General features: G+C 41.2%; 1 protein-coding gene across 21 annotated transcripts in view; it reads left to right on the top strand.

Annotated features, from left to right (window-relative positions):
* The window catches only part of ADGRF5 (adhesion G protein-coupled receptor F5), a 99,003-nt gene extending 97,199 nt beyond the window's left edge, over positions 1–1,804 (top strand). For all 21 annotated transcript variants that reach the window (XR_013534254.1, XR_013534255.1, XR_013534251.1 and 18 more), the window contains one exon: positions 224–1,804. Coding sequence is in view for 10 of the 21 variants with exons in the window: in XM_035295849.3 (XP_035151740.3) it covers positions 224–303 (80 nt within the window). In the remaining 11 variants the exon portion in view is untranslated. The remainder of the gene's footprint in view (positions 1–223) is intronic.
* Positions 1,805–14,029: the final 12,225 nt, after the last annotated feature.

Here is a 14,029-nt window from a genome sequence, read left to right as displayed (position 1 = left end):
AGTGACTGCTTGTTGGCCACCACGCGTGCATGAGAACAATAGCTCTGTTAGTTCTCTGGCATTTCTGGGTCTTGGGAGGAGGGCAGGTATGGGTTGGTTTCCAGGCATGGCCGAGCTTACCTGGTGACTGGACCACTTCTTCCCTGGGTCCCTTAGGAGATGTTCACACCCCAAAGTTCATGATGGCTTGTCTTCAAGGCTGAGTTGCTGCTCTGTTTTTCAGGAACGTATGATGTTTCCACCCCGGAAACAACCAGCTCATCCGTGGAAAACTCATCCAGTGCTTATTCTTTGCTCAACTAAGAACAGAAAAATGCAACCTACGTGACCTCTGGGGGACAGGATGTGCTTTTAAAAAGAGATCTTTTGCAAAGCAATGGGGAACATGTTCTCTGGGCAGGTTTCCAGGAGCAAATGCAGAAAAGACTTTTTTTTAATAGAGAAGAGGTGTTTTTTGGTAAAGACAGACTAAAAGTAACTGTTACGTTTATGTTTGTTCCCTCCCCCTCCACCTCCCCCTTGTGTGATACCACATATGTATAGTATTTAAGTGAAACTCAAGCCCCCCAAGGCCCAACTTCTCTGTCTATATTGTAATATAGAATTTTAAAGAGATATTTTCACTTTTTACATATTGGGCACAAAGATAAGCTTTGATTAAAATAGTAAGTAAAAGGTTAGTATGTAGGAAGTAGTTCAGTGAGTTGTAAGAAGGAAGGAAGGCAGGGAGAGAGAAAGGGAGGGAGGGAGGGAGGAAAAGAAGGAGAAAGGAAAAAAGAGAAAGATGAAAATAGGAACAAATAAAGGGAAACAACATTAAAAGCCACATTTTAAGATTTCCATGTTAATGATCTAGTGTAATCACTGAGATAGTACAACACTGATAATTATTTTTTAATGGCTCAAAAATGGAAACTGAAAGTAGTCATGGAGAACAAATACTTTGGGTGATATCTTCCTGATGTCTGCTTAGCTAAGAGTAGAGGGAAAAAAGGCCGAAAAAGAGGGAGGAAATTCCTTCATCAGAATGATTTCAAGAGGATAACAATATTTATAAGAAATGAATGGAAGGAAATATGATTCTCCTGATGCTAAACACATGCATATATTGTATGTTAAGGTTTGAACTAAGTAGAATGTATCTGCAGAGGAAGCGTGATAAAGATATGTCATTAGATGCAAGTGCTGATTAAATTTTATAGTTTATCAAAAAACTATAAACACATTTTAGTGTGTTCCACATTTTAAAAGCAAATATATATATATTTTATACACCCTTCAATTGCCAAATTTGAGACATTGCACTGAAAACAGACCTTAACTGTCATATTTCATAGCTTTAAGCAGGTACTTCTCTGTGCATTATAGAATAGATTTTAATAGTCTTATAACATTGTACATGACTACTGCTGTTGTCACCGTCATTGTTACTGTGGATAAGGGCCCTTGGTGTGGTGTATAGCTCCCTATGTTTTCTCTCTTTCCACCTTTAAGTTCCCAGACCAATACACATCAAGAGTTTTGCATGATCTAAGTTGCGTTGATTCCAACCACTTGGAAAGCTTCTGGAAAGAAATTTTACATTTGGCTGTTCTGTGCTCCTAATGACACTTGACTTTGATGAACAAATGGTAGAGCCTTTCTCAAGGATTTCATTGTGAATTATCTGCATGTGTGATTTTTTTGGTGTGTATGTATTTCATTTAAAAATATAAATATTTATGAAAATTGCATCCATATTAGAGTTAACCATGTGCCAGCAATACAGCAACCCTGCATTACAAATAAAAGTCTGATCCCAAAAGGAGAATGAGACAGAACAGAGATGTGGAAATGTGAAACAACTCAGGATACGTGGGCGGTGTGACAACATAAATGGGCCCAGCCATCAGGAAGACGGGGCAAAAGAGGCTGAGATTCAACAGCCATTTTTAAATTGAGGTTCAAAGAAGTTTTCTTTTAATGTTTTAACCCTTTAAAATATCTTCCTTTAATTTTTATTTTTTAATTATACTTAAATTCTACTTCTCTCTTTTCTTCATGGGGAAGAAGAGGTATGGGGCAGACGTGCGACAGTTAATGTAAATGAACTCTTTATTTCTACATATTCACAAACGACATAGACATCTACTGTCACATTTGCCTGAGAAGTGTCACATCCCTGTCCCAAATGAATGGTGTGTTACTTAAATTCCCTAAAAGAAATCATTGTTATGCTTTAAGTACATGCCAAGGTCTTCAGGAATGGTAAACTTTGGGCGGAGCTTGGTACTAAGAAGATGGAGGCAGAGGTTGAGTTTGGGGGAAATCCTTTGAATTAGAATTAGAGAAAGAAGGCCTTTGATTTGGTGCCTGGAGTGACATCAAGAATTAAGCCAGGCTTGGAGCACAAGGTGAGCAGGGCTGTCTTGACATGATCAGTCAAGGAAAGCACACAGTATCGGGAGCAGGATGTGGTTGTCATGTTCAAAAATTCAGTGAGACAAGAAACGCTGAGCTTCCACCCACTGCAGCTGGGATCCCTTGGGGAATCATCATGTTCAACCTGTGAAGGGAGCTTCCATCATAGCAGGAGCCTGTGGGGAGTTGTACAGGATGTGGATCTGGCCCTCTGCTCACATTCATTAACTGGGGCATGTTCCCTTATCCCCAACACACACATGCACACATGTGCATATACATGTGTGCATGTGTCTTCACCATTTCAAGCCACACCACTGGGTCCAAATTCTAGAAAAGCTATGAAAGCAAATAACTGGAGAAACATTTGCTGGTTTTCTGCCCACTGAAATACACATTAGCTCAGCCACTACCCTTTCCCAAGAAAATCCTAAAATGAACAGTAGAATTCAAAATTGTAGAAGAGCAGTTCATGAAGCTGAGAATTTTATGAATTCTCATTTTATGAAGCCCTGAGGTTGCCATCTCTCAATCAGCAATGATTGCAAGGCTATTGGCAACAGACTGAGAATGAAGGCACATTGAGTCGTGGGATCTACTTTGTTTGTAAGGTGCTCAGTGCTTCCCTGTGTTCCTGACCTCTCTCAGTGTATAAAGTCCATTCCTTCTTCTTGCATTCGGAGCTTCCCATTAAGTCAGTTTCTTGCAAACAGCTCTGTGCTAATGCATCAAAGGCCGTGAGGTTAGAACGTTCACGAATGAGCAGTTAATACAGATGACAGAAATATTCTCTGGGAATATTCTAAGTCCAGACTAACATATCATCTCTTGATCCTCCTCCCCCATTTTTTATTCTTTCTGTAGGGAAATGATTAAATAAGTGTCCATTGGATTTTCAGGATGTAGGTTGGTAAGGCCAGAAATTAAGAAAGAATGTGGGAAGTCACAGCCTTTTGTGGTTTGTATAGAGAACTTCAAAGAGGTCCATGTTGGAGTGCTTCAGAAAAAAAAGTTACATGGAGATGAGAACGATTACAGCAACTAGTAAATACAGAAAGGAGGTATGGGCAAGTGATTGAGATGAATGGAGCAGAAAGTCATGGTTATTTGAAGACAAAAGGAAATAGCTGGTTCTAGAAATGCCAGGTATGTAGAATGCATTTATTTTGTGCCACGTGATGGGTGAAGTTAAATAAGGTCTCTGCATCCCAAAGAGAAAACCAGTGACCCAGGCCAATAAGAGTCTGATTCTCCAAGTGTCTGAAATGAACGTGGAACTTACAGGGAACATATCTTTTTAATGTGTTTTTAAAAGGGCAATGGAAATAGTGTCTCATCATTTCAAGAGGACAGTAGTTTAGCTTTGATATTAGGTAGTATTGGTTTCTAACATTATGACTTGGGATTTAAAATCATGTCATGCATGCCAGCACAGAGCTATGCTTCCTTTCCATACTATAACAATGAAATATCTAATAAGATCTCCTGAGCTGTCTTTGCAGTAATTGTCTGCCTTCTTACAATATGCTGCTGCCGCTGTTCAGGCTTCCCCATGTCACCCAGAATGCAGCTCCATTCACCAAACAGCCAATGATCCTGTCCATCTTCCAGACATGGGGGACATGGGGGAAGCTGGCAACTCACAGGTAAACTCAACTGGCTGTCAGGGCTGATGACTTCCCTCACACCATCTGCACTCCCAAGCTCTGTGCAAAGATCCAGCACGTTCTAGAAAGTTTAAACAAGGGTCCTTGAAGTAAACTGTTTAGAACGAAATTGTCTGGTAAACAAACAGATGCCTGTTCCAACCTTTGTGTTTGGATTGCTTGGAATGTTCATTGACGGCTGAAAACAGAGCCCTCATGTCTTATAGATGAATATACAGGGTGTGAGGGCTCTGTTTATCCTACAGCACATTCTAGATGGAAACCAAGTTTCCCATTCTTAGTGAATATGGAGTGGACAGAGGAAGAAAAGAGAGGAAACGGGCCAACTCTCAAAGCCAGCTGTGTGCCAGACACCAGTTCTTATCTTCAAATGCCATCTGTATTGGGGGTAGGCATGGGGGCCTTGGGCGTGGGGGCCTCGGTCGTGGTACCCTATGATTCAGACACAGCATTCCGGCCTATTCTTAAATGATTTTATACACACCCATTCTTCCCTTTTTACCTGTAAACTTTGCAATGAAGTTGAAAGGCTACCAGTGTCCATGACAGGTCCCTCTGCACACATTGGGCATGGTTAGGAGACAGGTAGCCTGTTCCCACCCCCGGGATTTATTGTCTCATGCAGAGCCAAGTGAAGGATGCCAATGACTATTAAAGCCTAAACGGAACAAACCCAGAAGCCTGGCAAAACAAACAAACAACAACAATAAAAAAGTGGCTTTATTCTCAGCATGAAAGGCAAGAGGACCCGATTGGGCAAGTGGTGGGCAGATTGCTGTCACGGCTCACTTCCGATGACTTTAAACAACGAAACCCGAGGAATGACTTTGGGTCCTGCCTTTTTCGGATTTTGATTGGTGCCATCCTGGGTTTTCCATCCTACTAGCCAGTCCAGCCCGCACCCCAGCAGTTGTGGGAAGAGGAATTTGACTTTGACTAACCGAGAAAAACTGTGCACACGTTCTCTGTCTTTTCTGGAACTGTGAGTGTTTTCCCATGCCCCAGGGGCTTGCTCACAGGTGTCCTATCCCAAGCAGTCTGGACAGGAATCTCCAGCTGGGCTGGAGTGACAGCCGGCCTCAGGCACCGCGGCTCCTCAACCATTGCCGGCGTTTTCTGAGGCTCGCGCGCCCCCTGGTGGGTATGAGAGGAGGCGTCCCTCGTGCATCCGACCTCAGGAAGCGCGTGGGAGGCAGCGTTTGTCAAGCGGGGGACGCGCCCAGGGGGCTACATCAAGGAAGTTAATTTGGGTCATATGGACAGAGCGAAGATCAAGGCATAGCAGAAAACAGAAACCAAAAATGAAAAAAATGTCTTTCGGTCCCTCCTCCTAACACTTTGATATTAGGATCCTTGCCGGGGAAAGGGTAGTCAGAAAGCCACGTGGGACTGTGGCAGGAGGGAACATCCCAGTCACATAGTTTCAGTGTGTGAAAGGCAAAGGAAATTTCGGGCCCCCGATTCACTATGCAAAAAGGAAAAAATTATGGAAGCTGAATCGTGCAAGAGACGGCCTTTCCTTCTGTCGCTAGGCAAATAGCTAACAGATGAAAGGCCAGATATCTCCACAGCTAGCCACACTAGGTTCACCTTCTTTTATGTAAGGTGCCGATTTACTGAGATGAATACATCACTGACTATTCCCCTACCTTCTCCTTTTCTCTTGCAATGCATGGATTTAGCAATGTGACCACACCCTCCCTCTTTCCCCTCAGCCCACTCTTCCGCTTTAAATATTGAAGCCCTCAAAATAATCTTTGCCGAGGACACACAGACTGTGTCTGTGATTCTGTGTTCCTTTCTTCCAGGCTTGTTCTTAATCTTGGCAAAATAAACTTCTAAGTTGACTGAGACCTGTCCCACAGACTGTTTGGTTTACAAGTGTGCATAGCACATCTGCAGGCAGGCATACATTTCTGAGGAATACTCGCAGGGATAGCTCCTTCCTTCCTGTGTTCCCGCTCACTGACCGAATCTCATTTACGGCACCGACAGCAAAGCTGAAAGCCCCAGAAGTGATCTGGCTCATCCATTCCAGATAGGCTGCTGGAAGGTCGTTTGAGGAAGAAAAATGGGTGCTTTCCATGTTTCACAGAAATCTAACACTTTCTTCATCAAGGCAAAGGATTACATTTTACCTTGCAATCCTGCAAAAGGATTAACTTAGGTGGTCCTATTCCGTTTTCTAATTCATCCGTTGAAAGCTACAGCTGGCCGGGATTTTCATTTTCAATCCATGATAAATCTGCAGATGAACCTGCAGCTATCTCAGGGCTGTATGACTGTCCAGCCAGTGGCTGAGGCCAGATGGCAAGTTCCTAGCCTAGCCTCTGAGCACACATTGCCAATGCAGGATCCAGGAAGACCCAGGAGAAGTAAACAGGGCCAACTGCTGGCAGGGCTGGTCTTTGGAGTAGAGAAACAAGCTGAACTGGCCTTAAATAATGAGGCAGACAGCTTTCCCGTTTGGGGGATGTTACATGCCTTGGCCTTCTGCTCCTATCACCTTGGAATAGATCTCACACCTTTATGTTGGACATTTCTTTTACAAAAACTGAAATCTCAAGGACAGACAAAGTTAACAAGGTTAATCTCAAGGACAGAAAAGGTATGCAAATATATCTCTGGGTGAGAAACACAGTAACTTCAATTTACCCTGCAATGAAAATGGCTGGTAACTAGGTAACTATGTTAACCAACATTTTTTGAGCTCTTGCTGTGTACCTGGTGCTATTCTAAGTTTTTTGTGCATGTAATCTCTTAAACTCTGTAGCAAACTAAAGCTGACTAAATATTCTTTTTCTCTGCATTTTTCAGAGGAAAAAACTAAGCACAGAGAAGTAAATAACTTGTCCACAGTCCACAGCTGAGGACCAGTAGAACCAGGCTTTGAATGCAGTGTTTGACCTAGAACATGGGCTTGTATCCACCTCCTTATGTTGCTTCTCTATGCAACCTGATGCCAGTTACTTTCTTTAAAGTAGGCTTCCATAGCAGGAAGAGTTTCGAATGCACAAAATGAGAGGGAAAACAACAGTGACAGAGAGGGTGGAGGAGTGAGGGCTTCTCCAAGCTTCATCTCACTTTATAATTCTACCCTGGGGCAGCCCAGGCCATAATGACCGATGTTCTGGGCAAACTTCAGAATCCACCGGCTTCCCTTTTAAGTCTCTGATGAAGCATCAAAGAATTCCTGCTGTGCTGCTTTATTGAAAGTAGATCTCAACTTAGCTATTTAGTGGACTCCCCAGCTTGTCTTCATTCAAGTGAGCTTCCTGCAAGCTTTCAATCACCAGTGTTGTTGTTTTTATTTTTGTCTCAGAACAATCAAGAATTCCCAGAGTGCTGGCTGGCATTCAGACATGTAGGAAGATCCCAGAAATGAAGAGTGATTCTGAGGCTATGTTCAAACACATCAAGTGCAGAATCGAGACATTTGCCCTAATAAATTTAGCTAAGTCATGATTTTCCTTATGATATGCAGACTGACACAGCAGCTGATTTGCTACTTGAATGCTTTGCATTCTTTGCTTCATTGTGCATGGATAGTGTGTTGGGCATTGATTGACAGCCAGTTTGGCAAATACAGTATGGTGGTTAAGAGCATGTGCTCTAGAGCCAAACTGTGTGCTTTTCAGTTGTAGGTCCACCACTTCTTAGTTTGACCTTTAGTCAAATAACTCTTTCTGCCTCAATTTCCACTATGTGAAAGAAGATAATAATGCCACAGGCTTCATGGGTTCTTATAAAATTCTTATAAAGCCTATGAATCATATCTGGCATGGAATTATTGCTGAATAAAGTTAGCCTTTATAATTTTGTATGATATTGTGTAGGCATAAAAATTACAATAGATATGTATCGTACACACACATATATATCGTGCATCATGACTTAGCCAAATTTATTAGGGCAAATGTCTCGATTTTCCACTTGATATGTTTAAACACAGCCTCAGATTCACACTTAAATTCTGAGAAGTCATATTTTCTTCCTGTGTACCTACATCATATCCAGCACTCAGAATTTTGATGGATCTTGATAGAAGTCAGATTTAGATACCAGCTTTACTCAGAATCAAACTACATATGCCTTTCACATTGTCACACTTAATTCATGGTTATGAGTTTTGAGAGTAATGTCAACGGTACGTGACATCCTAAATCATAACTTTACCAAGGTTTGAGTTTAAATCATGCTTATTATGAGGCCAGAATGGGAGAACAATTCACATAACAAGTGTGTGAGCCTGGTTAACTTCCCCATGTCTGCATTTCAAATCAGTTTTGGTAATCTTACAGATTACATAATTTTATTTAAACCTCAGACTAATTTCATTATCTATTTTCTTTACAGATGAGCTAATTACAAGCTATAGCAGTGGTGTTAATTAAGGCTCTCTCAGTTACAGGTAACAGAACCATACTCAAACTAGTTTAAGCAAAAATGAGCACTTACCCTATAACTGGGAAAGGTACTAGATTGGTACACCTTCAGGTGCAGTTGGATTCAGGTGCTCAAACAGTGTTCTCAGAGTTCTGGCTCTTCCTTTTGTATTGTTGCCTCTCTTTGTATATTTATTTCATTCCAGGATAGATCTTCAAGGAGAGAAATTTCTGAGTTCCACAGACCCATAGATTGGGATTTAAAAAGAAGATGAACCCTTTTCTTCTCCAAATGTACATGTATATATGGCAGTACAGGGTATCATGATTTGCTTAGTCTAAGCCATATACTGGCCCCATAGAAATAATTGTATCCATTAGGATTATGTTTTCTGTGTGTACCAGACATTCAAAATAACAGTAACTTAAAGTAGAACTTTATTTCTCTAACACAGATAAGCAGCCCAAGACTGGTGTCGCAGCCTGGCTCAATGCAGTTCTCAGAAATTCAGATACTTCCAGTTTTTTTATAATCTGCTTTTCCCAAGGTCACCACATGGCCCCATTTGGCAACTCTCACTCTGGCCATTACGTCTCCTTTATCAGTCCTTAGGATAGAGGAAGGGACTATAGGTGTGCACCAAGACTCCTTTAGGAAAAGTTACCAGAAGCTCACATACAACTTTGCTGCTTCCATTCCATTGGCCTGAATTCAGCCACATGACCTCACTGTATCATTACATTTTCACATGGCTATAAAGAACCACCTGAGACTGGGTAATTTATAAAGGAAAAAAGGTGTAACTGACTTACAGTTCTGCAAGGCTTGGGAAGCCTCAGGAAACTTACAATCATAGGAAAAGGCAAAGGGGAAGCAAGGCACGTCTTACATGGCAACAATAGAAAGTGAGAGAGCAAGGAAGTGTGCCACACTTTAAAACCATCACTTCTCATGAGAACTCACTTACTATCCCAAGAACAGCATGGCGGAAACCACCTCCGTGATCCATTAACCTCTCACCAGGTCCTTCCCTCCACACATGGAGATTACAATTCAAGGTGAGACTTGGGTGGGGACACAGAGACAAACCATATCACCCATCTACCTGCAAAAAGCAGGAGAATGTAAACTAGACTCTGAGTAGCCATTTGACTACTGGAAATATCTGTTGCAGTTTGGGGATTCTGTTACTGAGAAAAGAAGAATGGACGTTGGTGACCTTTTTGTTGGGGGATGGTCATCTGAACATCTCCCCTGCCCCCTGGTCTCTTCTCATACCTTTCTTACAACCCCATTTTTCTATTATTTTCCTGACCAGATAGGATCTTTAATTGTTTTTAATAATTTTCATTGAGCTGGTGAGCTACACATGGGTCAATTTGTCCTAAATTTTCTTGGTCCTAAGTGATGCTGTGACCCAGATGAGGCCATGTCTCAATCTATTCTGGGATTCTAGGACTAGTCCTTGGCAAAATTGTAGAAGACAAAGAGAGATGGGTCTTGTTTTTACTCCAGTATCAGAGTCAGCTGCAACTCTTACACACACACACACACACACCCTGTTGGGCTGTGCTACCCATATCAAATCTTTCACATCATATTTTTCTCACATCAGTACTCATTAGAGACTACTGGCACCTGACTCCATTATCTCCCGTCCCCCATTCACTAGAGTTTTCAAGAGTTTGCTAAATGATACTCTCAGCTACAGGATAACTATACATCTTTTCAAACTTTTCTTTGCTTAAAGATTATTGAAAAACACATTTATATTAAAACTAACATAAGAAAGACGTTTTAGCCATATTTATAAAGACATAGAAATTTGAGTAGTGACTAATCATCCATAAAACTGACATCCCTAATAAGGAAAAACAACTGAAATAGACTTTTTCATAGTGTTAGATATAGATTAGCCTATATTTTATTGCACCTTCCAAACCTCTGATCTTATTAAGCCTTTCTGTAGTCAAACAAGAATAATAGATTCTGCTATTAAGTGGCTCTGCGATTTGCCTAAGGCTCTTAGCCTCTCTAGAATTGTCTCTGTTTACCAAAATACAAGAGGTGGATTTCAGAATCTCTAAAATTTCTTTAAGCCATAAAACAGATGATAAAATTCATGCGAAAGAAGGAGCTCAAGAAGGAGAGGTGTGAGGTCATCGGTAGTTTGCTTGTAAATGCTTCCATATGGGTATCACACTGTATACAGCCTGCAGGGGGACTATAATCCACACCCTGAGGGAGGGTAAATAGTGTGCAAAGTACTCTGAAAAGGAATACACATTCCAGTAGCAGTTAGTTAGCATTTGAAAGATGCTAATCAAAAGTCTCTACTGGAGAAATATCTGTTGCAAAACTTCATACCTTTATGCATTTCTATAGCAAGCTACAGCAAAGGATTTTTTACTAGTATAAAGGTTGATAGGAGTAATTTTCGCATTGGTAAACAGAATTAGCAAGATAGCTGTAGGTACAATATTCTGGCAGGCCCAGTGAGCTAACTTTTGGTGTAGAACCTTAGGCTAGAACTCTATTTGGTCCCAGGTTTCCCTCACTTAATACAAGGTTTCATGGGCTGATCCTACTAGAAGAGTGATTCCCAATCAGGGATGATTTTGTCCCTCAGGCACATTTGTCCATGTCCAAGAGATTCGGGGTTGTCACTACTGGGGAAGTGTGCTATGAGCCTACAGTAAGTAGAGGCCAGGGATGCCGCTAAACATATTGCAATGCACAGAGCAGCCCTCACAGAAAAGAATATCCAGCTCAAAATATCACCAGGGCTGAGGTTCAGAAACCATGGGGTAGGTAAGTAACTGATCCTGGCCTTCAGATTATTTGACTACATGTATCTGGAATGAAACTTTAATCAAAGAGGCTTGGTGGAGCACTTAAAAGGACAGAGTAGAGACTTCACTACACATAGAAAACAGGTTAGATGGCTACTTGGAGACTTGATGGTTAATAAATATGAATGTGTAGCAGAACTTAGTTTGAATCTTGATTCATTTTAACATCATCAGAGAGACGGTTATAATTCCCACCCACTTCTTATTATCAGAGGCTCCAGATATTACTGAAAGAACCTGCCATTTGTGAATGGCCAGATTGGCTCAGGTCAGTTTACAAAAGGAAAGGAAACAGATGGGGATATGTCAGGGAGAGGGTGGAGGAAGCATGAGACATTTTCAAAATTTTGAGCCACTATGACTTATTCCCACTACGTAAGGTTAAAGAAGTCAGACTCCCATATGCAGGAGGATTTCCCATATTTTTCATGTTGTTCATCTAAATCCTGAATTCCACAGTGCCTAGACATGATGAAATGCTTATTTCTCTATCTACTCCCCATCCTACAGGCCAACTCTGCCATCACCATCCCAACACCTTAAAAGAATAAAGTATCTGCTAGTCCTCCTGGAATGACTGAGGTCTTTGGGCTCAAAGAAAAGCCGAATACCATGTCAGATCTATAGTGAGCCAGATCATTAATCAACAGAGGTGACCGTTAATCACCAAGAGTGATGAACACAGATAGTAGTCATGGTGCTGGATGAGAATCTAGAGAGAAACTACTATCAAAATGCTTTACCCTCATTCTGGCACCTCCTTATCATTATTTTGACCTAGCAATTTTAAACTGCAGTACTAGATGAAAATACTAGGTTGTCTTTGAAATCTGAGCTTCTGCTTCCTCCAGAAAGAAACTCACATATTTAAGAAATATTGTCCTTGGTTTGGGATGGGGCCTTTCCCACTGAGATAGATGGACCAGAGCATGCTCCTTTTAATAAACAAAAGGAAAATAACAGCAGCAGCAGCAGCAGCAGCAATAAAGCCTAGAGTTCACTTATGAGGTCAGATACTGAGCAGAGTGTTAAGGGCACAGCTTTCTTCAGGCCTAACTGTGAGGTTAGTGGAGGGTTTGCAGGACTGTGAAGCACAGAGAAAAACAAAGCTGGAGTCCATTTCCAATTTGGTCTTGGACATAATATAACTGGGCTAGTGATAGGATAGCTTCCTATCTAGTCTGAACATTGAATAGTAATATTTTCATACATATTAAACCCTAAGGTAGGTTCATATTCATTATCCCACTGTATTACTCTGCTACTCTGTAGGTGGTAAAGTCGTGTGGAAGGAGATAGCGATTATTTCCATTTGACATGTTAGTAAACGAAGACCAAGAGCTTAAATGATTTCTTACTAAAATTACCCAGCTAGCTGGTCGGGCAATCCAAGCCTGCAGCCAGGATGCTTACTTGGCTTCTGACCTGTTTTCTTTTTTAATTTATTTATTTTTAATTAAAAAAAATTTTTTTAAATATAAAATTGCATTTAATTATAAAAGTAGAGGAAGCTAGATCTCTCTTTTTTTTTTTTTCTTATTTTTTTGTTGCATTTTAGGTTTTGGGGAACATGTGCAGAGCATGCAATACAGTTGCATAGGTACACACATGGCAGTGTGTTCTGTTTGCTTTCACCCCTTCACCCACATTTGGCGTTTCTCCCCAGGCTATCCCTCCCCACCTCCCCCTCCCACTGGCCCTCCCCTTTTCCCCCCAATAGACCCCAGTGTTTAGTACTCCCCTCTCTGTGTCCATGTGTTCTCATTTTTCACCACCCGCCTATGAGTGAGAATATGCGGTGTTTCATTTTCTGTTCTTGTGTCAGTTTGCTGAGAATGATGTTCTCCAGATTCATCCATGTCCCTACAAACGACACGAACTCATCATTTCTGATTGCTGCATAATATTCCATGGTGTATATGTGCCACATTTTCCCAATCCAGTCTATTATCAATGGGCATTTGGGTTGAACCGTGGTTCACAAGGTGTCTGTGAGGTGGGGGTTGTGGGGGAGTCAGTAGCAGTAGCAGCTTGTCCTGGGAACTTACTAGATCCTGACACATTCTTAGATCTTGTTAGATCCTTGCACATTTAAGAATGCACATTCTTAGATCCCACCCTAGATCCCACCCTAGATCTACTGACCTGGAAACTCTGGGGGTGGGGCCCTGCTTTGTTGTAATCAGCCATACTTGGGATACGGATGCACCTCAAGTTTGAGGGTTATTGCCCTCTAGGGTGCTGTTTTCACTTGCTACAAACTGTTCTCATACTTTTGCATTAAAGAAACTTTTCTACTCTCATTTTGTTTCCAGTGCATTTTAACTCTACAAAAGTGTCATAAAGCCTCTACTTAGAAAACCTGATAACTTAAAGGACCATTCAGAATCCTTAAAATCTTTTCTTTTATTAGACTTTCAGAGCTGGCTCTTTGCTGATTGGGTATAGAAACGTAGTTGCTTTTGTTTTTGTGTTTCACTTGACCTATCTTGGAATTTCCTTGCCCCAGCTAGATTTTATCTCCTTAGGAACTATGAAAAGAGCGTATATCTAAAAAATACTTCTTTAAAGTTCTCCAATACCTTCAGTTTGTTAATATGATAATGTACATAACTAGCACATAAAATATACTATTAAAAGATCTGGGAAAGCTTTTGAACACCACCATCCTTCAACACACACATGCACACCCATACTTACATATAATACCACATACAAAGAAGG

The sequence above is a fragment of the Callithrix jacchus genome, chromosome 4, assembly GCF_049354715.1.
Source record: "Callithrix jacchus isolate 240 chromosome 4, calJac240_pri, whole genome shotgun sequence".
Taxonomy (NCBI): Eukaryota; Metazoa; Chordata; class Mammalia; order Primates; family Cebidae; genus Callithrix; species Callithrix jacchus.
Note: the sequence above shows the minus strand (reverse complement) of the source record. Positions and strands in the feature narration are given on the sequence as shown.